This window comes from Lithobates pipiens, unplaced genomic scaffold, assembly GCF_037356315.1.
Source record: "Lithobates pipiens isolate NorthernLeopardFrog02 unplaced genomic scaffold, aLitPip1_a1.2 Scaffold_8, whole genome shotgun sequence".
NCBI classification, from domain to species: Eukaryota; Metazoa; Chordata; class Amphibia; order Anura; family Ranidae; genus Lithobates; species Lithobates pipiens.
The window spans coordinates 31432094-31458816 of record NW_027507903.1 but is presented as its reverse complement, the minus strand read 5'-3'; the positions used below and the strand labels follow the sequence as shown (position 1 = coordinate 31458816).

General features: G+C 42.4%; 1 protein-coding gene across 2 annotated transcripts in view; it reads left to right on the top strand.

The window, feature by feature from the left end:
* SV2B (synaptic vesicle glycoprotein 2B) overlaps positions 1 to 26723 on the top strand; it is a 246500-nt gene that overhangs the window by 155517 nt on the left and 64260 nt on the right. For both annotated transcript variants that reach the window (XM_077472252.1, XM_077472251.1), the window contains exon 2: positions 7864 to 8572. In XM_077472252.1, the coding sequence (XP_077328378.1) occupies positions 8029 to 8572 (544 nt within the window). In that variant the 5' untranslated portion in view covers positions 7864 to 8028. The remainder of the gene's footprint in view (positions 1 to 7863; positions 8573 to 26723) is intronic.

The window sequence follows — 26723 nt, the reverse complement described above, 5'->3', positions numbered from 1 at the left end:
TTTTGCGCTATAAACAATAAAAAAATAATAATAATAAATTATAATTATATATATATATATATATATATATATATATATATATATATATATATATATATATATAAACTTTTTGCTATAATAAATATCCCATAATAAATTTTAAAAAAGCTACATTTTCCTCAGTTTAGGCCGATATGTATTCTCCTACATATTTTTGGTAAAAAAAAAATCACAATAAGCGTATATTGATTGGTTTGCGCAAAAGTTATAGCGTCTACAAAATAGGGGATATATTTATTGCATTTTTGTTATAATTTTTTTACTAGTGGCGGTGATCGCCGATTTTTAGTGGGGCTGCAACATTGCGGCGGACAGATCGGAAACTTTTGACACATTTTTGAGGCCAGTGACATTTATACAGCTATCACCGCTAAAAATAGCCACTTATTACTGTATAAATGTCACTGCTAGGGAAGGGGTTAACACTAGGGGGCGATCAAGGGGTTAAGTGTTCCCTAGGGAGGTGTTTCTAACTGTGAGGGGAATGGGACTGACTGGGAGTACAGAGAGATCACTGTTCCTGATTACTAGGAACAGCAGATCTCTCTCTACTTCCCTGACAAAACGGCGATCTGTCTATCTAAATTGACATGTCTCCGTTCAGGCTATCTGAGGAAGCGATCGCGGGTCGACGGTGGACATCGCGGCTGATGGCCACGTGCCCCTATAGCTCTTAAAGCAGCTGATGTACACCTATGGTGATTCGCACAGCCATGCCAACGGTGTAATGACAGAAGCTGGTCGGCAAGCAGTTAATGTTCCTAAATGGGACCTTGTCCAGTTTAGGAACAGGTGGACCTGATCGAACCTTGCACTTCTCCCCTATGGAGCGGCGGATGTCAGAGGTGGCATGTCCGCTAACCTCCGCCGCTATCCAATCCGATCCTGCCCGCTACATCCAGACGGATGGTGGTCCTAATTTCCATTCATCTAGCGGATCGGATGGGACCTTGTAAATTGCCTCTTACTTTTTACTGGTCAATAAAATAAAATAAAAATAAAAAAAATATGGGTGGCAAAATTAGGCTGTGCTGGGGAAAAACAAAACAAAACAAAAAAAATGTCAAAAATAAGCTGAATGTTGTTGGCTGGGGCATTTTAAGGCAAGCAGGCAAGGTACTTACTGTGCTCATGTAGGTCAGCATAGGTGTTTGTGATGGTTGATGGGAATTTGCCATGTGAGCTACTGGCCTTACTTGCCCCTCTTAAATGTCAGCTGCTCCACCCACCTCCATGGAATATACCATATGGGAGGGGAAAAGACACCAGCAGAGAGCTGCAAAGGATGAACCCACCAGCAGCATTGAACACGGGGGACAATTCGGTTGGGTATACAGCCCTATCCTGTGTGGTGGTCACCCTGGCCTGTCATCTGGTGTCGCACGGTGACGTAATCTCCGGAAGGCAGAGGCCGCTGACACAATTGTAGGTGAATAGAGACAAGCTAGGTGAATTATTATATGAGCATAAGGGAATCCATCAGCCATGATACTACAAACTACAGTCACATGTGAGCCCATCAGTACAAGGTAAATCAAACAAATGACACAGGGAATATAACTACACTAATACCCAATGAAAATAACAAAAACATTTGAACGTACAACGCCTTTAATCATCAATATATCTATCGCTGTCATTGTTGGACTGGAGGTTAAAGCAGACCACCCATGCCTGCACATTCTGAGTAATAACTATGCTTGGGATTTGTTTCCATTCATTATGCATAATCTTGTGTTCATTTTAGGAATTTCTACATTGATTACATAAGAATGAATGGAAGATAATTCCTTTGTGTTATGCAATTCCCTTACTGTTTTCACAATAATGCTTTCCATTTTAAGACTTCTATTTCAGTATTTAAATGTGCCAGCATGTTTCTAAAGATTGCATGCACCTAAATCTTAAAATGTATTCTATTCTCAGAATACAGACACTTTTATAGGATAATTTAGGCACTTTTATTGTAAAATACGACGCCAAAAGAATTTTATGTTCAGATGTTCTCAAGTATAGGCAGTCCAGTGAGACACAAAGAATGTGATAGAGCCGACCAGTCTTTTCATCCTGCTGTTGGTATTTGTACTCCAAAGTGTCTCTATGGGGATGGCCAAGTAAACTCTCTAGCTTGTACAAGCACAAATGGCATTTATTTTGTTATAGGTATTTATATAGCACTGACAATTTATGTAGTACATTACATATGGTACTGTATAGTGTACACATCAGTCTCTACCCTCATGGAGCTTACAGTTTAAGTAGACATGTGCGGTTTGTTTCCTTCCCGAATAAATATTCGGACACATTTTTTGTTATTCGGAGATTTGGATATATTCGAATACCCGAATGACAGTATAATATATTATTATTATTTTTATTTTTTTATATAAATCTTTTTAGAAAACATCTTAATAATCAAACAAAACACAGCAAGACATGCTGCACATTGAACCTAAAATATAATAACACAGTTTCAATATTCAATATAACAATTATTAATCACTTAAGGACCAAGCCTCTTTTTGAGATGTGTTGTTTACAAGTTAAAAAATTAGTCATTTAAAAAAAGAATTTAAAAAAATGTCCCTTTGAGAGCTATGGGCGGAAGGGAAGTTTTGACGTCGCTTCCGCCCTGCAATGTAATGGAGACGGGTGGGGGCCATCTTCCCCTCAGTCGTCTCCATGCCCAGCAAGGGTGAAGATCTGATCGCCTCCGCCGCTATCAACGGTTCCAGTAAGCAGCAGAGGGCACCGGAATGCGGCGGGAGGATGAGCCCCTCTGCCATGTCTTTTAGCACTCAACAACCTTGTAAGTGCTTTTAACCTTTTGTGCACTTTATAAAATTGTGCATACTGCACTTAGAGGTGCCTTTCTTTTCCTTTTTTATATCTTCAGAGTTGCTTCTCCTTTAACCAAAGTGCTGCCAGAAGTGCCACCTCATCACTATCATCCCTCTGACCAGCTATCCACCTCCACCAGAGCGCCGTCCTCCTCTCTGTTTTATTCCTATTTACATAGTGCTGGCTTTTCTGGATTTGAAGCATTTACACTGCTTTTATCAATAGCTGCCTAAACTAAACCCTTCAATATGGTTAGCTAAGCTGAATGTTGCTGAGCTGTTTGATGCTTTATGGTGTTTTCTATTTTAAATAACACACTTGGCCTTCTCTAAAGCGATATGCCCAACAGTATGTGCAAGTGGAACATTTCCTGGCAGCCTCAGAAAATGCCCTTTATTTACTAAGGCTCTCAGAAAATTCAAGTAGAAGGTCCTGGAGTCATATTATCCAAACGATCTGTCCAATTGTAATAAATCACAATGGTTCTAGAGAGGATGTTCTTAACAAAATGGCATGTGCCTTAAACAGGCTGCCGAGATTTGACAATTCACATGTATGAAATTTAATGAGAACACCAAACAAACAATTCCAGGGTTTAACAGCTTTTATTATTAATATGGATTCATCAATGACAACACATTTCAGGTGCTAAAACACCTTCCCCTTCCTCAGGGCTTATTCATAATGGCTAATCATAAGAAATTAAAAATAGAAGGGGTATTTGAAGTGGAACTTCACTGCTCAAATTGACTTTAGCTTCATGCACTCCTCCCTCCCACTGCAATATAAAAAAAAACTGCAATTTTTGGGGGATTCTTTTCTCCAGCTCCATCACATTTTCGCCTAGGAGACAATGATATCTCCCTGCTCCTGCAGCCTCCAGGGATAGCCCTTTCACATATCTCAGGAGTCTACAGGAGCAGAAACACAGAGCTACCGATGGGTAAAGCTGTGTGTGTCATTGGGGACCAGCTGCCTGAACCCAGAAAAAACTCCCAATGACACCAAAGAAAAAAGATGGTAGCATGAGACCCGGGCTGTGGCAGCTGAGCAGTGGATCACACCACAACGACATTGCTGGATTTGCTGTTCAGGTGACTATGTTTTCTGATGAGAACCCAGTGTGATAGGTAAGAGGTAATAAGATAAAATATCTTGGGGTAGTTCATTTTTAAATCCTGTATAGGATTTAGCCAAAGAAAACAATAACTGATTCTGACTATTCCCTATAACCAGTGATGGCCCATCCATTAAGGGCGCATGGGCGTCACCCCCCACATCCATGCGTCCAGCCCCCTGATCTACATACAGGGCGCCGGACGCATGGATTCCAATGGGGGTGGTGTTTTTTTTTTGAAGCATGTGATTGGAGCCAGAGGCTCTTATAGGCTTCAGAAAAGGGTGGGCTCGGGGTGCAGAGTACTGTGCTCTGAGTCCACCCAGTTGTGCGATAATAGAGATTGACTATTCGCTATTCGCACACTGATTCTCCTCCCAGCCAATCAGGAAGCAGGTCGTGAGACCCGTTTCCTGATTGGTCTTAATGAGAAGCGAGGGAGGAGACATGTGCCCGGGGGGAGAAGCAGGAGAAGACCGATGGACCCACCAGCTGCCACTCCAGGGATGGCTCACCATCCGGCTCAGCCATCCAGCACTCCCCAGCTTGAGGAGGGAATGGGCAGGACAGAGGTAAGGCAGCTGCCCATCTCCAGCGTGCGGGGGGATGTGGCATTGGTTTGCTGCCCCCCCAAATTATCGAGCACCAGCCGCCACTGCCTATACCACTGGTCTCCATACTGCAGCCCTTTGCTTGCCTTTATAGTCCCTTGGAGCACTATTCCTCTCTCTGATACGAGGCACTCTTCCTTCCACTGACACCAATGATGAGGCACTATTCCTTCCACTGACACTATCATTATTTTTATTATTATACAGGATTTATATAGTGCCAACAGTTTACACAGCACTTTATAACATGAGGGCAGACAGTACAGTTACAATACAATTCAATAGGCATGGACCATAGGTCAGTAGGCATGGACCATAGGTCAGTTGGCATGGACCATAGGGTGAGTACATGGATTAAAAACTGGCTACAAGGGGCGAGTTCAGAGGGTGGTGATAAATGGGGAATACTTGGAATTGTCAGGGGTGGAAAGTGGGGTACCCCAGGGTTCTGTGCTGGGGCCAATCCTGTTTAATTTATTCACTATCATTAATGGTGAGGCACTATTCCTCCCAGAGACACCAACAGTGGGACACTATTCCTCCCAGCGACATCAATGGTGGGGCACTATTCCTCCCAGCGACACCAATGGTGGGGCACTATTCCTCCCAGCGACACCAATAGTGGGGCACTATTCCTCCCAGCGACACCAATGGTAGGGTACTATTCCTCCTAATGACACCAATGAGGGGACACTATTTTGCCACCTAATGACCACAAGTACTATATAATGTTTTTTTCTCCAACTGACCATCAAGCCTGAGGCAATCTTTACTCTCACTGATGCTGAGAAATTTTCTACTCCCACTGGTCAGTGAACCCCCCCCCCCCCCAAAGTCTGAGGGGTAGTAAACTAGCCTTTTGTTTAGAACATTTAGAGACTCCTACCCTATCCAGTAAATAAGGTGATTTGGTGTCATCCATACATCTTTAATTCGATAAAATGTAATTGAATACCACAAACTCCATTGAAAGCCGAACTCCAGTCTAAATGCACAGTTGAAACAAATATATGTTGCTTGTTTTCACTTGAAATGGATTTGTATTTGTGTCTATCCAGTTTTGAGATTTACATAATTCTGCTTGACAACACAGATCACTTGGTGACCTGAATTTTCTTTCTCCCTGCATTCCCTATATCTGGTCTCTCACAGTAAACAGGACAGGGAATAGCAATCATTTTAGTAAATATAAACTTCTATCAGTGTCTGGTTGAAGCTTGTAGGAGGAGTTTTCATTCTACTCTCACTGTCCTATGAGGCTGCAGGACCCCTGACCCTCTGTCTGGACAGTGCTAATTGGCCATGTGCTGATCACATGCACTCTCCTAGAAAAAAACTATCTAGCAATACACCCCAAATTGAGCATGTGCTGAGTGCCCCCAAGGCTCTGTACTATCAGGAGATGGATTGGGGACATGTAAAAGAAGTGTATGGTCAGAGAAGACAGGTATCAAACAGACTTTTTACACAATGCAGGAGATTAACCACTTAGGTTCCACAGTGAGTATAACAAGCATGCTTTACTGCATACACAAACTGATTTTATTGTTGTGGGTTTAGTAACCCTTTAAGCATAACAGCTGGGTCACCTCCCTGCCCCCAGCCTGTGATTGAACAATAAAGGAGTAACAACAGGGGTCAAGTCCTGGGGAAAAAGTGTGGGAATTCCAACCCAAGATCCACTCCCCCACCAAAAAAAATAAAAAATGATACGCTCATATGCATGGACGCTTCAAAAGTGGTATTTTTCATCCAATTTTCATATTGTGTGTATGAAGCTTAACTATTAGTACATAAAAAAAAAACAATCCTCAATAAACATAAATATGGTAATTATTTGAATAATCAGCATTTATTCAATTGTGCTTCCATGCAAATGTGAACATCATGTTCTGATCTTTATTGGGGAATTTTATTATGTGTATAGCGTTTGGATAACACAGGGTTAAACGGAAAGGTCATAAATTAACTGCACATTATCTGGACAGAATGCTTGGGGAGATAGTGATGTGTTCCTGCTTAGGAGATGTATGTTACATTGGGAGGATGCAAACTCTGCAGGGCTCCAACACACACTCGCTGCTATTCCAACCCTTCACATATTTCCACATAAACTTCCCTCCTGGCATTACACTTTGCCAGGCATTGTGCTCAGCTTACCACCCCAAACTGATGTTCCTCCCTCAGCTCACCTCTCTCCCTGCATGTCCTGTGAGCAGAATAGCTGTGCTCCTCCTCTGGGTTCTCTCATCATATGGCGCTGAAGATAGAGGAGGGGGAATTCAGTAGGACACACAGAGCAAGTATGCAGGAGACTGGTGGAGGGGGGATGAGGAGACAGAAAATCAGGAGGGGCCGACGGGGAGGAGCGCATCACGAGAGGTCTGACTAAATCCAATCTCTTAGCAGCAGGGACCTGATCTACCCCTCAGCTAGCTGTGATTGACAGGTAGATTGAAGCGGAAGCTGTCTTGGGGCCCCCTACTGGCAATGCCTGAATGGTCAGGTGTGCGGCACTTACTATTGTGAGTTGTGTCGGCAGCTGCTGGTGTAGCACCTGCCATACAGCTTACATACTTCAAAGTCTTGCAGGATGCGGCTGCTAACGGGAACTGAGTTCCTGTTGTGGAAAAAGTACAGGAACTCCGTTCCCATGTGTTCCCGCAGGACTTGAGCCCTGAGTAACAATATACTGAAGAAGTCACTTTTCTGCTTTCTCCTCCTATCAGCATGTTTCTTGTCAGCAAATGTGAATGGAGGGCACCTGATTGACAAAGCGTGCTGCTCCTCTCTGTGCCAGTCTTAGCCCTGCTGTATAGGGGATTACAAGGGTTTAAAACAAGTCAAATCCACAGTTAGTGGCATTAAGTGTATAATTTACTGATATTTTTTTAAACAAATAATGTATTCATTGGTGTGTTTTTTATATCTGCCTGGAGTTCAGCCTTAAGGGCAGTACAGAACCCAGCTGTTTATTGTGTAACTGAATACATTCACATTCTTAATGTAGCTGTTTCCACTGTATACTTCATGTGTGCTAAAAACCCGGTAGCATTGTTTTGGAATTTTCATCACATTTTTATCATTTGAATTTTAGAAATCTAGGCCATGCTTAGACAAAACAATTTTCCAACCTTAAATCTGTAATTTAAAGGCATAACCAAAATAAAGATGCTTTGAATTTTATTTTACTGTGCAGTTGCATTTCATTTTTAGATTTATCTAACATAACGGTCTTTGTGTTTGTATTATTAGTATGGGATTACGCCAAACAACATGACTCATAAGAGCACAATGGACTGTTGCTGTTGACCCTGCTTTTGGATATCCTTGATCTTTACTCGAGAGGCTCCGTGAAACAATTTTCTCCATTAGGCTTCAGAAAACACTGATATTCTATTACAAAAAACCCAACAAAAAATGGAGGATGGCTACAGAAACAGTTCAGATTTTTACCAAGGAGCTCGAGATATAGCTAGAGAGGTAAAGAGACAGACCAGTAACCAAGCCATGGATGACTACTCACGGTACCAAGATAATACTTACGGAGGATATTCATCAAATGATGGCTATTATAATAGTGGAGATCATGTCAACCAGGATGAGGATGCCCAGAGCGATGCCACTGAGGGTCATGATGAAGAAGATGAGATATACGAAGGAGAATATCAGGGTATACCACATCCTGATGATATAAGGGCCCAACGTAAGGATACAGCCATAAAGGATGAATTTAAAGACCATGCTGATCTTATGGCAGAGCGGATGGAGGATGAAGAGCAATTAGCCTACCAGTATGAAAACATAATTCAGGAATGTGGACATGGGCGTTTCCAGTGGACCCTCTTCTTTGTTTTAGGGCTTGCCTTAATGGCTGATGGGGTGGAAGTCTTCGTAGTTGGATTTGTGCTTCCAAGTGCTGAGAAGGACATGTGTTTGTCACGTTCTAACAAAGGAATGTTGGGTAAGCATCTTCATGAGACAGTTTTTCTTTAGATTTAGATTAGCATAATGTAATTTCCTATTTGTTGTGCATTTTGAGATGCGTAAAGTCCAACTCTAGCTTTGTTTTGTATAAAATACAGAAGGGTTAGACCAGTTGTGGTCAATTTACTTGATATACAATCAGTGAATATAATGCTATAGAGGTCTTATTTGCTTTCTGCACGGCCCAATGGAGAGTTCTAGTAAATGCAAATGTTACTCAGTACACCAGCAATTTTAATTATCGTAAAAAGACCAACCAGCATAGCAATCTCAAGTAAGCATGTCAAAAGAGATGAGATTAACCAAATGTAATAAATACTTAATCTGATTGACGGCTTTTGGCAACACAGGCAATTCAAATTTATGACAATCTGGGATGATTGAGAAATGGTAAAGAAGATCTAGTCAAATGACTGTCTGTAGTTCCCCAAAGCATCCAATCGAGTCCAAATAATTTCTCCATTTGTCATTTTAAACCTATTGGCTGCTGTAGAGCCTTATAGAGTGGTCTTACAAATGACGCCTTAACCACTTAAAGCGGTTCTGCACCTTAAAAAAAAAAATTATTAAAAGCCAGCAGCTACAAATATTGCAGTGTTATGGAGACATGTGGAGACCATCTTACCCTCACTCATCTCCATGCACAGCAAGTGAGAGGACGCGATCGCCTCCACCGCTGCCAACAATCGCGACGGGAGGGGGGGCTCTCTCCCGCCACTGATAAAAGTGAACTCGTGGTGAATCCGCCGCAGAGACCACTTTTATCTTGTAGCTGGCCGAACACAGGGATACCGGAGTTATGGCAGCTAGCTGCTGCCATAACAACGATATCTGTCCCCAATTTAGGGACCTACATCGGCGTGCGGCGGTGGTTAAAACAGTGGTAGTCAACTTAGTAGACACTGCCGAAAAATGTGTTAGTTTTCGCTTTCATTTCATTTGTTTTTTATTTGTTTTGTTTTTTTGGGACATTTGTTATGATCAAAATTTGAATATGCAAGAATCTTAAAATCCACAAATTCGAAAATTCGTAAATTCACAGTGATCAGTCACTGTGAAGCCTGTCCCTGTGTTTTCTGTCTCTGTGAATGGAGGAGAGAGATACGTTGTACATTTCTCTGTACTTGCAGAGATAGAAAAAAAATGTGTGTAGAAAAAAATAATAATAATAATAATAATAATGAAAAAAACTAAATTTTAAAATGTAAAAAAACTTAGATCAAGGTTTGATCTAGGTCAAGGCCAGGGTTAGTGTGTGGGTCAAGGTCAGGGTCAAGATCAGGGTCAAAGTTCAATGCCAGTATTTTTTTGGACAAGACTTTTTTTAAAATTAGTATCAGTGTCAGTTAGTGTCAGTGTGTTTTAGGTAGGATAAAAAACCAAAATGTGCACTATTGTTTCTGGGCTGTACTACAGGTGCAAACAGCAACTACACATATGTGGTATCACTGCGATAGTAAGGAGCGGGATAATTTGTTTTGGGTTGTTCTTTTGTGGTAGGTTATGGTAGTAGCAAGAAATATACAGCTAAATGAAAAAAAATATATAGATTTTTTTTTACTATTTTGGGCCAGTTTTCCTTTGATAATAAAAGAAGAATCAGGAGATATCCATTACCATTTACCACCAAATGAAAGCCCAATTTGTCCTGAAAAAAAAACCCCAAGGTATTATCCACCTGGATGCACAAAGTAGCTGTGATGATATGTACGGTTTTACTAACACATGTCAAAGTTGCAAAATTGGGCTTAGGCATTAAGATTTGTTTTACCCTTCGGCACAAAAGGAGTTAATAGGTATAAATGTAAATGCTTAGCGCAACCTGTTCTTCATGGTTATACAGATACAAGTAGGGTTGCCACTTTTTCTTCAAGCCAAACCCAAACACTTTAGAGGTGCACAGTATTTTTTTTTGTATACACTACAGCAGGGGTAGGCAACCTGGAGCCCTCCAGCTGTTGCAGAACTACAAGTCCCACCATGCCTCTGGGATAAGGTGACCATATTTTTAAAATTAAATCCGGGGACATTTTTTTTTTACTGGTAATGGCGCCGATCTGCGAATTTCTGCCCATCGCCACCGGTGCCGGCCTCACAGCATGTCAGGTCTTCCTCTCTAGGCCCCGGCTACTACTGGGTGGGGAGCGGAGGAAAATTACTCTGCCGGGGAAGGCAAGCAGATAATCAGGCAGGCGGTTGGCCGGGATTTGAGCGAAGGCAGAAGAAGATGTGAGCGGAGCTGAATGGGCATGTGCCGGAAACTGAAGAAATATTCCATCCGCTCTGACTAGCACATCATCATCAGAAAGGGACACAGAAAATGGAAAAAAATACAACCCCCCTAAGCTAGTAGGAGCAGGGGAGCGGAGGTGTGTAATTCTGATTTTTTATTTTTTATTCTGCACTGACTGTCTTTGAAATTGCCCCAGTCCCTGTTCAAATCCAATCCGGGGACAAAACCAGGGACAGACTTGGTCCGGGGACAGGGTCCTCAATCCGGGGACTGTCCCTGGAAACCGGGGATGTCTGGTCACCTTACTCTGGGAGAAATTGTAACTGTCAGCCAATGCCTCATGGGAAATGTAGTTCCACAAAAGCTGGAGGGCCCCAGGTTGCCTACCACTACATAGGATTGTAACAGACCTGGCACACCTTTGGGCACTGTGGTGTACATAGTGCCCCCTCACCCTCCTGTTAGGCCCTGTTCCGAGCCACATTCCTGTCTGACTAAGGTGTCCGGATTTCAGATGGATTGTAACCTGGACACATGATTTTCAGGGACTTTCGGCGTCTCTTTTGTCCTCCGTACTGCGCAAGCGCAGTATGGAGCAGACACTATCCGATGGGGGACATTTCTCAACAGGACACCGGACAGGTGACAACCCTAGCTACAAGGCCAATGTAAAGGCCTTTAGACTTTGCTTGTATTCACAGGTCTTGTGCATTACCAAATAGTGCAAACAATTCAGGAAGCAGGCATTGCTTTAGTATGTAATTCTAAGGATTGATAGTACATAATTGAATCCGTGTGTTCAGATTAAAAATGTTTGGCCTTGATCAACTGACTTTGCATTCTTAGTAAATTGCAAACAACTCATTGACATGCTATTTCATATTTGCTGTATAAAGCAACCCAGCATTGACCATCATCATTTGATTCTTGCTTCTGTGGACAAAAAAAATAACAAAAAAATTCAGCACAAAACAGCAGAAAACATGTCTATTTACTCACTCATGTTGGTGGATTTTATTGAAGTCCTGAAAAGTGAGTCATGATACTTTATTACAAGGTACCATGAGAGCAATTCAAGCTTAGCATTGCCATCTGTCATTCCCGGCCTTGCTCTGAACTCAGAAATGAAATATACCCTCTGCAATTATCCTTGTGTTAAAAAGGAAAAACATGAGTGTCTACGGAAAAAAAACCTGTTTAAATGGAGACTTGTTTATGGCTTGGGGATACAGTGATTACTTATTGCTTGGGGATTGCATGAAATTAACCACTTGCCACCCAGGCCAATGCTGACACTTCTTTCCTACAGGTAAAAATCATTTGTTTACTAGAAAATTACTCAGAACCCCCAAACATTATATGTTTTTTTTTAACAGAGAGCCTAGGGAATACAATGCTGGTCACTTTTTATCTCGCATGGTATTTGATGCAACAATTTTTCAAACACTTTTTTTGGAGGAAAAAAAAAACAGTTTCATGCACAAAAACAAAAAAAAAACAGTAACATTAGCCAATTTTTTTGCATAATGTGAAAGATGATGTTACGCTGAGTAAATAGATACCCAACATGTCCCGCTTTAAAATTGCGCACAACTTCGGTACTTAAAAATCCCCATAGGTGACGCCTTCATTTTTTTTTCCAGGTTACTTGTTTAGAGTTTTATATAGAGAGAAGGTTGGGACTTTAGATGAGGCATATATGTAAGGCTTAAAGCGGTGTTCCGCTTAAAAAATAAAAATGAAAAGTTAGCAGCTACAAATACTGCAGCTGACTTTTACTAATCAGACACTTACCTATCCCAGGGTCCAGCGATGCGGGGGATCGAAGCCCCGCTCGTCTCACCCTCCGCTTGGCGGCGCTGGCATTTTAACTGTGGGTGACTGGCCGCGCAATCTGGGACCTGTCACGTGTCCCAGATGATTGACAAGAGTGAGAAGGGAGAGGTGATTTCCCTTCCTGCGCCTAGGGAAGTGACATCAGGAGCCCAGGCATCGAAGGAGGCAGACTAAGAGGGACCCCCTAGCAACAGGCATTTGGAGATGAGTAGAAAAAAAACATTTCTCCAATTTTTTTTTTTTATTTAAGCACATTAATATATTTTTTTTTTTTTGGGGGTGGAACTCCACTTTAAGGAGTAGTCAATGTTTGAAAAAATTTGTTTATTATACCATGGATAACACAACATCTCGTGAGGGGTACATACATATGAAATCAAATCATCATATAAACATGCTGCAAACCATATAACACATAACAAAAGAAATAACGTAGCACATATTATGGTATGCTATAAAAATCTGGCCACAATCACATGAATGAAAAGTTAAGCAAATTCTTGAATATAATGAAGTAGAGAGGCTTGTAAAGCCATCAATGTGAATACCACAAAGCCGACGCGTTTCGTTGGGTAATACCAACTCTTCATGGGCGGGTGCAACAGTACTCTAGAAAAAGAGAGGACATAGGTAATCATGGATCTATGATAAGTTTAAAATATGGAAAAAATGTAGTGAATAAAAGGGATAAACTTGTTGTCCCTTTAAGTACTCACATGTGCTTACAGCAGGTTGGAGGACCCTGTTTACTGTAAAAGTTGATGTAACATATACACTCACAAAAGTGAGTACACCCCTCACATTTTTGTAAATATTTTATTATATCTTTTCATGTGACAACGCTGAAGAAATGACACTTTGCTACAATGTAAAGTAGTGAGTGTACAGTTTGTATATCAGTGTAAATATGTTGTCCCTTCAAAATAACTCAACACACAGCCATTAATGTCTAAACTACTGGCAACAAAAGTGAGTACACCCCTAAGTGAAAATCTCCAAATTGGGCCCAAAGTGTCAATATTTTGTGTGGCCACCAGATATTTTAGATATGTCAGTCCTCTCAGCAGTGACGGGGCACCACTGGAGGGGCTTCCTTCCAGGGGTGTTGCTAGGTCTAAAAAAGATCTGGGGCTAGAGCCCATAGCAGCGAAGTAAAGAAAGTCATACGCTTGGGCGGGCATACATATGTATATAATATACGCGCGTGTGTGTGTGTTTATATATAGAACATTATATATTACTACATAGGGGTCCCCAAAGCCCCCCTCATTACATTGGGGTCACCAGAGAGCTTGTCACCTGCCACCAGATGCAGATTGTGTATACAAAGAGCCTGGTTATTATACAGAGAGACTGGGTATTATAAAGAGAGGCTAGTGTATATGTAGAGAGGCTTGGTATTATACAGAGAGGCTGAGTATATACGGAAGAGAGGTTGGGTATATACAGAGAGGCTGGGTATATACAGACGATAGGCTGGGTATATATAGAAGAGAGGCTGGGTATATATAGAAGAGAGCCTGGGTATATACAGAAATAGGCTGGGTATATACAGAGAGGCTGGGTATATACAGAAGGTAGGCTGGGCATATACAGAGAGGTTGGGTATATGCAGAAGAGAGGCTGGGTATATACAGAGAGCCTGGGTATACCGCGTTTCCCCCCTCCCCCTCCATATGGTCTGCACTTACCAGCTCAGGAGAGATTCATGTTAGAAAGTTCCTCCCAACTCTATGATATGGGCAGAGCAAGGGACGAGACTGACTCTCACACTGATCTCCGGGCTCTGGCTGTGTCACTGAAGCATGGAGTGCAGCAGCTGTGCGGGAAGCACTGTGTCCAGCAGCCTGCGACTCTCTCACGGTAGGGCCGACCCTGGACTCGGGGCTATGGGCCCCGGATTCGGGGGGTCCGCCCTCAATAGCCACCCCTTAATGATGCCTATGCTTCGTTCTAAGGTGAGTATTTCATAATGTGCTAGTATGCAATGCATACAAGCACATTATGGCATTGTCTTGCAGGGTTTTTTTTGTTTTTTTCTTCAGTGGTTTACTACCACTTTAAAGCTGCAGTTAAAGGGGTTGTAAACCCTCGAGTTTTTTCACCTTAATGCATCCTATGCATTAAGTTGAAAAAACACCTAGCAGTCACCGGCCCCCCCAGCTCCCCCGTTTTACTTACCTAAGCCCCTTCATCTCCTCTGCGGGAACACGCTGTCCCTCTCTCAATGGGGTTCTGGCTCTTGATTGGATAGATTGATAGCAGCGCAGCCATTGGCTCCCTCTGCTGTCAATCAAATCCAATAACGCGGGAGGAAGGTGGGGGGGGCAGAGTTTGGCATTCATGTCTATGGACACAAATGCTGGGCGCGTGCCTGCATGGTAACCCCCTTGGGAGAGTGCTTTACCTAGGGGGTTATCTAATGTGGGGAATAGACGCAAGAGCCACCGGGGGACCCCAGAAGAGCTGCACAGTGGAGGTAAGTATGACATGTTTGTTATTTAAAAAAAATGTAAAACAATCCTTTACAATCACTTTAACTCCACTATATAATCTTCTTTTTCGGGGGTCCCCAGATAAGTTATGCCATAATGTGGTAGTATGCACAGCATAATAGTACATTATGGCAGACTTACCTGTCTAACGGTGCCCTCCAGTGCTGCAGTGGAATTGAACCGGCGGGCCCTTGGTGCTTCCATCTTTGCCCGGTCGTCCTTCAAGGTTCTGTGCCTTTGGCCGTTTGATAGTCTGAGCTGCGATGACATCACTCCCCCTTAACATGGGAGTCACATTGCTGCTGAACAGATCAGGGCCATAAATGATCAGAGTGCACATGATGGCTGACAGGCAGGTGGATGCATTAATGGCAGAAGAGACTGATAAGGTCTCTTCTGTTATAAATACCCTGCCTGTTGGCAGATCTTTGAAAATCAAAGTTTACTTCCACTTTATCTAATGATGAGCTAAGGTTTGGGGCAAACTCAGTTCAGCCTAAAACCAAAACTTTGCCACCGCCCTCATCTATAGCTGGCTATTGCAGTAAGCAGCATTGGAAGGCAAAAACAGGTAACAAAGCCTGGGGAATGCCCAGGAAAAAACCCAAGCCTACTTACCAACCAGCTCGCAGACAACCAAATTAACCTGTCTAACAGTATGCATTAAAAACAAGGGTTTAGTACGCAGGCATTTGCAAACGCATGCGTGAGCTACAGAGGCAGTTCAGCCTAAACCTGCCTGAAATTGTCACATGGCAGCAAGCCACCATTCCAATCTGCTGCAGCCATGGAACCCCCCACCTAGTGCCAGGCCAAGGACAACCAGTGCCCACCACACAGGCCTGCATAACAAAGGTTTGGGGATGTTGGTGACACCATTGACCCAATATGGCTACATGGCATATGTGGTCAATGAGAGTGTCCATATATGGCCCTGTGGTCATATTAGGGCAATGTTTTTTTTTTTTTTCAAACAATATAAACCGCAGAGGTGATAAAATACAACCAAAAGAAAGCTCTATTTGTGGGGAAAAAACTACAAAAATTTTATTTGGATACAGTGTTGCACGACCGTGCAATTGTCAAAGTAACGCAATCTATCGCAAAAAAATGAAGCAGGGGTAAATACTTGCGGAGCTGAAATGGTTAAATCCCACTCGCACAGTACTGCACAAAGCTTATTATACAGCCTGCCACCAAGAAAATCCTTTCCATGTTCACCCATCTAGTTGGAACTAGTACCATATAGGTCACTAATGAAGAACACATTTGCATGAGGGAGCATAGTCTGGTCATTGTGTCCTCGGGCAGCAATTACAGGACAATATTCTTGTACCAAAACTTTTAATTCTTCTTCCATCTTCGGAGCTCATTAAATTATTTTAATGATGGTACCAACATAAACTTTCTAATTTAGAGCAATATTCTCAATGTCATAAAAAAACTTCAAGTAGAAAAAAAAAAAAAAATGATATGATCTTCCAGATGGCACCAACAAAATTTCGAGCAGCCAGGTACACCTTGTCATAACACATTGCTGTAATGAAAGTTGCATTCTTGCGGCATTCTACTAACAATGTGTCAGAATGGAGATGATTCCATAGTCAGATGCTGGGCAGGCTGAGTCACAGCTCCCCAGAGACTTTCACTAATGTGCTTTCAGACCACCTCTTGCCTGTTTGTTTGCTTAACAGGATTACATTCTAATGGGGATGGCTAAAATTAGACTTGGCATGCAATTTAAAGGACTTCTACAGTGCAGACTGCTTGGTGTCTACCAGTATACACCATCAGCAGTTCTCAGTGCACCACCTGCAGTGTACACCCTCTGCGCCCTTCATGGTGTAACTCTATGTTGCCTGGATGGTCTTTGCATCCGGGCCAATTCTGGCACTTCGCTCCTACATGTAAAAATCTTTTTTTTTTTTGCTCGAAAATTGCTCAGAACTCCCAAACATTATATGTTTTTTATCAGAGACCCTAGGGCAGTGGTCTCCAACCTTTTTGGCACAGAGAACCGGCGTTGTGGAATAAAAGCGCATCAAGGCCCGTGTGGGGTTTATGCGGCTTTTCGCTGGCAATTTGTCGGGGAAAGGGCTGGTGTTAGTGCTTCAATCATCACAGCACCGTGGCTGATATGGTGTCACGATAATTGAAGCGCATTATTTCTGTCATTACATTGTAATATAAAATTAAATACTTCGACTAACCATAATGCAAAACCAGATGCAGACTGTCACTTGTCACCTTGCCTGCCACCAGATTTGGTTTTACACTTTCCACGTCGCCTGCCTCCAGATGTGGATTGCCACCTGCCACCAGATGTGGTTTGTCACCTGCCACCAGATGTGGTTTGCCACCTGCCACCAGATGTGGTTTGCCACCTGCCACCAGATTTGGTTTGACACCTGGCACCAGATTTGGTTTGACACCTGGCACCAGATGTGGTTTACCACCTGCCACCAGATATGTTTTGCCTCCTGCCACCAGAGGTGGTTTGCCACCTGTCACAAGATTTGGTTTGCCACCTGCCACCAGAGGTGGTTTTCCACCTGCCAGCAGAGGTGGTTTGCCACCTGCCGTGGTGGCAACACATGCCAGTGAGGGAGAACAGCGGTGATGCAGGGCCGGTGGTGAGAGATGAGCTCATCTCTTTGCTGTCCTACCTCACCTCCAGCAGGGAAGTGGCCACACTGCCAGGGCAGAAGATCGGTTATACAAGCAGGCGATGAGAGATGATCTCATCTCTCTGCTCCCCCGCCTCACCGCAGTGTAGCAGCCCCGCTGTGTGGGCGGAAGAGGTGATCCGAACGGGCGATGAAAGATGATATCATCTCTCTGCTCCCCCGCCTCACCGCAGTGTAGCAGCCCCGCTGTGTGGGCGGAAGAGGTGATCCGAACGGGCGATGAAAGATGATCTCATCTCTCTGCTCCCCGGCCTCACTGCAGTGTAGCGGCCCCACTGTGTGGCCGGAAGAACGGTGTTCCGGGCAGACGGTGAGAGATGTCATATCTCTGCTTGTCCGCCGTCGCACGTCAGACAGTGCAGCCTTCGCAGCCTGGCTGCAAACAAGCCATGGCCCGGCAGTGGGCCGTGGCCTGGGGGTTGAGGAACCCTGCCCTAGGGCAGTGATGGCGAACCTTGGCACTCCAGATGTTTTGGAACTACATTTCCCATGATGAACCTGCAGTTTGCAGTGTAGTTGAGCATCATGGGAAATGTAGTTTGAACACATCTGGGGTGCTGAGGTTCACCATCACTGCCCTAGGGAATGAAATGGCGGTCGTTGCAACTTTTTATGTCACATGGTATTTGCGCAGCAATTTTTCAATTGAAATTTTTTTTTGAAGGGAAAGAAACTGTTTTATGAATTAAAAAGGAAACAAAACACTAAATTTAGCCCATTTTTTCTGTATAATGTGAAAGATGATGTTACACCGAGTAAATAGATACCTAATATGTCATGCTTGAAAATTGCGCACACCCATGGAATAGTGCCAAACTTCTGGGCTTAAAAATCTTCATAGGCAACTCATTCAAATTTTTTACAGGTTACCTGTTGAGAGTTACAGAGGTCTGGGTTTGAATTGTTGCTCTCTTTCTATCGTTCACGGCGATACCTCACATGTGTAGATTGAACGTCGTTTACATATGTGAGTGCGACGTACGTATGCGCTCACTTCTGCATGCAAGCTCGAGGGGACGGGGGCGCTTTACTTTTTTTTTATTGTTTATTTTATTTAAATTATTTTTTTATCACTTTTATTCCTATCACAAGGAATGTAAACATCCCTTGTAATAGGAATAGTGCATGACAGACCCTCTTTATGGAGAGATCTGGAGTCAATAAGATCCCACATCTCTCCTCCAAGCTGGATAGAAAAAAAAACAGAACGATCTTGACTTTCCAGCCGAGTACATGGCAGTATTTACAACTGCCAGACCAAGAATGACGTCATAACGTCACACCCGGGCCTCCGAGAGTCATAGATGACCGGGGACCATCTGTTCCTCGGAAATCTCTATGGTCAACTTTCGGGGCACCGGTGGATTCCTTCTCCAGCTAGCTGATCGCACGGGTGAGCCGGTAGAAGCACCGGAGGGCAGCAGAAGAGCTACGCACCCCTCCCACGGCCCTCAGGTGATCTGCTGCTATGATTGTTCTTGCGGTGCAGGGAATTGCAGGCTGAAAAGAACAATACCGCGTTGATGCCTGTGGGTGCCTGTGGGTACATCAGAGTCCCCATCAGAGCCCTCTTTATATCAGAGGGTCAGGTGAATCTTGCAGTGGCCAGATTTGGTTAGGGTTTTCTTATTTTTTGTGATCAGCATGAATTTAGAATGGAGAAATAACTTCAGTAAACAAAGCAAAGAAATTCAAATGAAACTCACTTACAACAGATTTCCCATTACAGCCCCTTACAGAGTCCCAATCAGAGCCCCCCCCCCATATCAGATATTCAGGCATATTCTAAAAACACCAATCTTTATGAGCATAAACATTATTTTTGAATTTGTATACAAGAGTGCCAAATATTCCCTGGAGTCCTGAACAAAAATTATGTTGTTTCTATAAAGTCTGGAATAAAAAGACAACACAGTTGAGCACTGTCTATTAAAGTCTTGTACTCAGAGTCATGATGAAGAGGGTGTAGTCTTGAAACGTGTGAGCCAGGATGCAACATTGAGGCCGTGACTATGTTAGCATATCATGTCTTGACAGCTACGCCTATTGGTTGGAGATATAGTGGATTTTATGATTTGTGAGTTTATCAAGTTTATTTGTGAGTACTTTCACAGAATACAATTTTTTTGAGAATTTTACACTACACCAGAGAACTGTCACTCTCCATTTTATTTAGAAATTTTATTGCAGCTAGAGAAAAGCAAACAGTCTGACTAGAGTCGACTTTTCCTGATAGATTATAACAGGATGAGAAAAATGGCTGGATTAGAGATGTAAAATTTATGTAAATTTTGAAGCCATGGAAAAAAGAAAAAACATTTTCACATTTTTTTCTTCTAAAACAAAATTGACATTTAAAAAAAAATATATCAGTTTGGAGTAGTTTTAGGCTGCAGACTTTTAATACTCGGACCTGTCCCAGGGTCCATCAATGCGGGGGATCAAAGCCCCACTCATCTTCCTCTCCACTCGGCGGCACCGGCATTTTAACTGTGAGTGCCCGGCTGTGGCTTCACAGCTGGGAACCCACTGGCGGCGCAATCATCTGGGACCAGTCACGTGTCCCAGATGATTGACAAGAGGGAGGGGGGATAGGCGATCGCCCTTCCTGCATCGAGGTAAGTGAGCCCAGGTGACCAAAGGAGGCAGACTACGAGGGACCCCCTAGCAACAGGCATTTAGAGGTGAGTAAAATAAACATTTTTCTCCAAATGTTTTTTTTTTTTAAGCACATTAATAATTTGGGGGGTGGAACTCCACATTAAAAAAAGAAAAGTACAGCAATACACAACCAGCAGTGACTGGTGACAGGCTGACAGCTAATCAGAATTTATTTTTCATTGGGCCAAAGTGTCAACATGTCAGTTGATATTTTTCCCACAACAACCAATCAGAATCAAAACCACTTTGGAAAATGACACTTGGAATTGAATTTAATTGGTGGGAATGGGGAAAAATACACTGTAATAACCAAAATATATCCTTGTTGTTTTTTTGTTTTTTTTATTTTCTGCACCTTATACATTTCTTCAGGGTTAGTTAAATAAGGCAGCTTACGCACATAAACCACACAATTATAAATAGCCAAAGTACCCTCAATCTGTCTTTGAACCTAAGAAAATTGAGAAAAAGCGAGAGGAAAATACCAGCATTTCATAATGTTTTATTGCATGGTGGTTATAATAAAGTGACAGAAGGGGATTACCACAGGTCAAGCGACTTGCAAATAACTGAAAATGGATTGCTGTTCAAATCAATGCGACTTAAAGTTGCAGCAACTTTGAAAAGGTACCTGAACTACTTTGTTGTGGCTTTTGATGGAACTTTGATCCATAGAGCAAAGTCATATCAAAATCATATCAAAAGCCGCATCAAAGTCATGAAAATTGTGCGACTTTGTAGATGCGCTAATGTGAATGGAGCCTCAAACTTTCATATTTCATATTTTTTTTCAGTGAATGAATGAATGAATGAATAACTTGTATAGCGCTACATATGCAAAATAAATCACCTCAAAGCACCTTTGCAGTGCCTGACAGTATTGGTCAGTGAAGCTGCCCATCATAGTAAAAAAAATAATAAAAAAAATAGTAAAAAAAATATAAAAATATTTACAGATTGGATTTAGTGACTAAAACCGATTTCACACTTGCGCCTCCGTGGGACAGAATCCACTTGCTTAGTGGCGGATCACTCCACTGATTCCCACTGAGCAGGCGGATGACAGGTCATGTCTTCTCCGCTATGCAGAGCGGAGACAGACAGACTCCTGCTCTCCTCTATGGGGAGATTGGGGGACAACGGGCCCTCTGTCCATTTTCATCTGATCACATTTGATCCACCAGAGGGATGGACTATAGGACCACCATCCGTCTGGATTTTGTATTGGATCAGATAGCGGCGGATGTCAGCGGACATCCGCCACTCCATAGAGGGGAATGGTGGGTCTGATCAGGTCCGCCTGAAAAATTTACAGGCGGACCTGATGGGACAGCTCGTGTGAATGGGGTCTAAGTAACTATCTGGAAGTGCTGGAACTAGACATGTGCACTGATAAAAATTGTGTTAGTTTTCCTTTCATTCTTTTTTGCTTTTTTTTGGAAATTAAAAAATTAAAAAAATTCTAAAATTGGGAAATTCTGATTTTTGGATTTTGGAAATCCGGAAATCTGAAAATTCGAAAATTCGGACTTTCAACTTTTCGGATTTTTGAATTTCTGAATTTTTGAATTCCGAAAATTCAGAAATTCGGAATTTGAAAATTCTAAATTTGGAAATGTGAAAATTTGGAAATGCGGAAATTCTAACACCTATAACGTAATAGTTATTATTTGTTATTTCTAATTTCCGGGTATTTGAATTTTCGGAATTTCATTCTTTTAAATTTTCAGATTTTCATTCTTATTTTCAAATTTCAGAATTTTCAAATCTCCGAAATTCATAATTTCCGAATTTTTGAATTTCCGAATTTTGAACGTTCGAATTTCCAAAATTTTGAATTTCTGAAATTTTGAATTTCCGAAACGTAGAATTTTCTGAAATTTAGAATTTTCCAAAATGTAGAATTTCTGAAATTTTGAATTTCCAAAATGTAGAATTTTCCAATTTAGAAATTAGAAATTCGAAAATTTGGAATTAAAAAACGAATTCAGAACTAAACGAATTGCACATGTCTAGCTTGAATGTTTCCTTACAAAACAGCCTGGCAGCTGCAGGCAGACGGACACTTCATATACAGATGACAACCACCCCAAACCATTGTTAGACAGGGTCAATTTGGTTTTGTTGCAGGCTGGCTGGTAAGTAACTGGGAATTTTTGATTGTTTTTGAGACTGACACTTCATACCTACAGCAGTTTGCTTTTTTCCCCTTAAGTGACAGAGCCTTTTTAAAATAGTATTGAACCCTCAGCGTTTTTTTAGTTTACCACATTTAGCACAATAAAATAAACATTCTCCGGTAAACTATTTGTTAAAGTTGTTACTTCAGCACTTGCAGTTTACATCTTTCAATGCTGTTGTCTCTCTCAGTGCTGCTTCCCTTGCTTCTGGCTTTCACAGGAAAAAGTTAACAGTGGACAGTGCACTCAGTCTACTGGCTTGGAGAAGAAAGGGGGAGGAATAGAGGGGTGTCTTGCCATTCCAGGCTATGGGGCTTTGTGTTTCTATTGATGCACACATTGTAGGGAGATACATGTCTGGTCCCTGCATACAAGGGTGGCTCCATAGGACTCCATAGGCAAGAGAAAGGAGCCACCCTGAATCAGGAAAACCCAGCAGTGATCCTGGCACCAGCTTAAACAGGAACATAAACAAATTGCATACCTCCCAACTGTCCCTGATTTGGAGCAATGTCCCTCTGTCCCTCTTTCCTCCTCATTTGTCCATCATTTTGGTCTGATCTATATAATTGTATATAAATGCACTTTTTATCTTTCAAAAAGTGTTTTCCAGTGCTAAACATTTTATCCAATTTCTAAATTGCTGCATTTGTCATTTTAAAAGTCAATATAAAGGAATATTAGTGGTAAAAAAAAGCACTTGAGGCTTTAATTAACCTTTTTTTTGATTATGTCCCCTTTAAGGGGCGTGGCAGGGGGCATGCCCTATGTCTACATACGTTTGCTAGTAGGTGTCCCTCATTCTCATCTCAAAATGTTGGGGGTATGAAATTGGGTTATGTCCACATGGCATGGCTACCATGAACATATGATAGTATGCCATGCCTCGTCCCAGGAATGCGTAAGAGACTAAAAAATATATAAAACATACAGGGCCATCTTTAATATTGATTGGACCCTGGGCAAAACTTTTCTTGGGGCCCCCTCATGCAGTTTCGCTCTCCACCTACTCTGAGACATACAGTAAATAGCAGCTAGACTCAAAATTAGTTTACTGAATCAGATCAGGCAGCTATTGCAATTGGTTGCCAGAGGTTACAGTGTATCATTATCGCTCACTGACTGGTTGTTAGAGGTTACAGCACACATTACGGCTCACTGATTAGTTTCTAGAGGTTACAGAACATGATTTCTGCTTGTTGACTGGTTGCTAGAGATTACTGTGGATATGACCTCAGGGGGGCAAGATATACATATCAATGCCGCTGGCGGCCGCTATTGACGTATGAATGCCATCTTTACATATGAATGGCACCGCTATTTACATATGGATTCCGGTAATTTACATGTAAACACAGGATCTGCAGGTGAGTCATCTGTACACAATAGGGCAGAGCTGGGCAGCATTAATAGCAGCACTTCATACTGAGATATTGGGACACAGTACAGGACTAAAACCTCAAGGGACGAGGGAATTTAAACCAGGATAGTTGGCAAGTATGAGGCAGCTGCTTTGGGCCCCACAATGATGACAGTTCCCAGGGCAGCTGCCCCTTTTGCCCTGCCTTAAAAACGGTCCTGAAAACATATATAAGGCCCTTATTTTTTGGTCTCTCTTGTTCTCTAAACAGGAACATAGCTGTAACACCCTCCTAGTTAGAGTAGGCTGAATTTAGCTTTGGCTCCACTTCAGTGGAGGAGGGGTTGAATAATTGGGCTTCTCAGGGTTTCTCGGACTGCTGCTCTGCTACTATTTCTACAATATTGTGGGAACGAGAGCAGAGTCTGCAGCCTAAATATTTATGGGACTCCAGCCAATCCCTGGGGAGGTGTGCCCAGAAGGTGGGGGAGAACCCATAAGTATTTCCGAGGCCTGAGCAGCAGGGGGTGATTGCAGTATGCTGGTGTAAGGCAGCATTCCAAGGTCCAGCCTGCTGGAGGAGACCCCTATTGAGGAGCTAAAATAGTAAAGGTTTCAAGAAATGGGCAAGAGCAGCCAGAAAGTTGGCTATCCTCAAGTTTTGTTCAAGTTCTACATTTCATGTTTCCTATCCCCATCCAAGTTAATTGTACCCCAATAAAAACCACAAAAAGAAACCCCTAGGTGGCTTCTTGAGCCAGAGGAAGAATGCGGCAGAGTGCTTGCATGAGGCAGAGTGCTTGCTCCAGTTGTGCCAGAGATGAGTGTTCAATGTACATAGGAACATTCTGGCAATTAGGCAGAATAGGAGCATGATTAAAATGGGAGAACTTTTCGGCCAGGCCTTGGGGTTACCACAAATCACCTTCAGGTATGGCCATTACAGGAAGCAATATTTTTTCAACCTGCACTTTAGCCCGCTTTTGGCTAAATTTGGGTCACAGGAGAACTAAGTGCACTTCTGTGTCCACAAGAGAAGTATGGCCAGGAGAGCTTTGGCCATACTTCTCCTTTAAACAGCTCCAATGTTTGGTGGATATACCCGATAATGCAAGACTATTCATTTAATTTTACATTATTCTCCAGATAAATGACTCCGATCATATACAGCTTTTATACATTTTAATCTCTAGATGATCAGTAGTGATAATAATACCTTTAAAGTGGTTGTAAACCTTTACCATATACCCAGTGAAGTGACTGGCCTCAGGTGATACACAGAGATGAAACAAATCCTCCTACATACGTTGTACCTGTCTATCTTCAACTGTCTTTCTCCTACATTCATTAAAAGTGCAGAACTGACGCAGGATCTCTCAGCTCTGAAAAGCAGGGGGCGGAGAGCTGAAGTTGCATTAGTGAGGGGAGCTCTGAAAGCTGATTGGAGGGAAGGGACACACCCCCTTTCACACAGCTCACAGGAACAGAGGCGAGACTGTCAATCAGCCAGAGATCCCTCCCCCGTCACCATTTTTCTCTTGGTGTCAGGAAAACTTGGCAGAATTGACATATGCTGATAGCAGAGGAATGAGGCAGCAGATAGAAATGACACTTAATGCTCTGGATTGAGACAAGTACACACTATAGAGGTATATGCTTTGTTCATGTTTCATACCTGAGGTTTACAACCACTTTAACCACTTCCGGACCGACGCACGCCGATATACGTTCTAACTTTGAAGAGGGATATCATTGTTATGGCAGCAGCTAGCTGCCATAACTCCGGTACAGTATCCTCTTGTTTGGCCGGCGGTCCAGTTTCCGATAATAGTGGTCTGTGCGGCGGATTCAGAGCAAGATCACTTTTATCGGCGGCGGGAGAGGGGCCCCCTCCCGGCACGCTCCGTTGTCCTCCGCCGCTTAGCGGAACTGTCGGCAGCTTCGGAAGTGACCGGATCCTTTCTCCTCTGTGGCATGGAGACGAGTGAGGGGAAGATGGCCTCCACCTGTCTCCATAGCATTGCAGGGTGGAAGTGACGTCAAAACGTCATTTCCGCCCATAGCTCTCTTTTTCTGTTTTTTTTTTCTTTTTTACTGCATTTTAGTGTAAATATGAGATCTAAAGTCTTTTTGACCCCCCATCTCATATTTAAGAGGTCCTGTCATACTTTTTTTCTATTACAAGGGGTGTTTACATTCTTTGTAATAGGAATAAAAGTGACACATTTTTTTTTTTTTAAACTGTGTAAAAATAAAAAATAAAGGTTAAAATAAATAAGAAGAAAATATTATTTTTTTTAACCACGCCCCGTCCTGCAGAGCTTGCGTGCAGAAGCGAACGCATACGTGATTAGCGCCCGCATATGAAACCGGTGTTCAAACCAGACATGTGAGGTATCGCCGTGATCGGTAGAGCGAGAGAAATAATTCTAGCCCTAAACCTCCTCTGTAACTCAAAACATCCAACCTGAAGAATTTTTTAAACTTCACCTATGGAGATTTTTAAGGGTAAAAGTTTGTCGTCATTCCACTAGCGGGCGCAATTTTGAAGCCTGACATGTTGGGTATCAATTTACTCGGCATAACATTATCTTTCACAATATAAAAAAAAATTGGGCTAACTTTACTGTTGTCTTATTTTTTAATTAAAATTTTTTATTTTTTTTACAAAGAAAG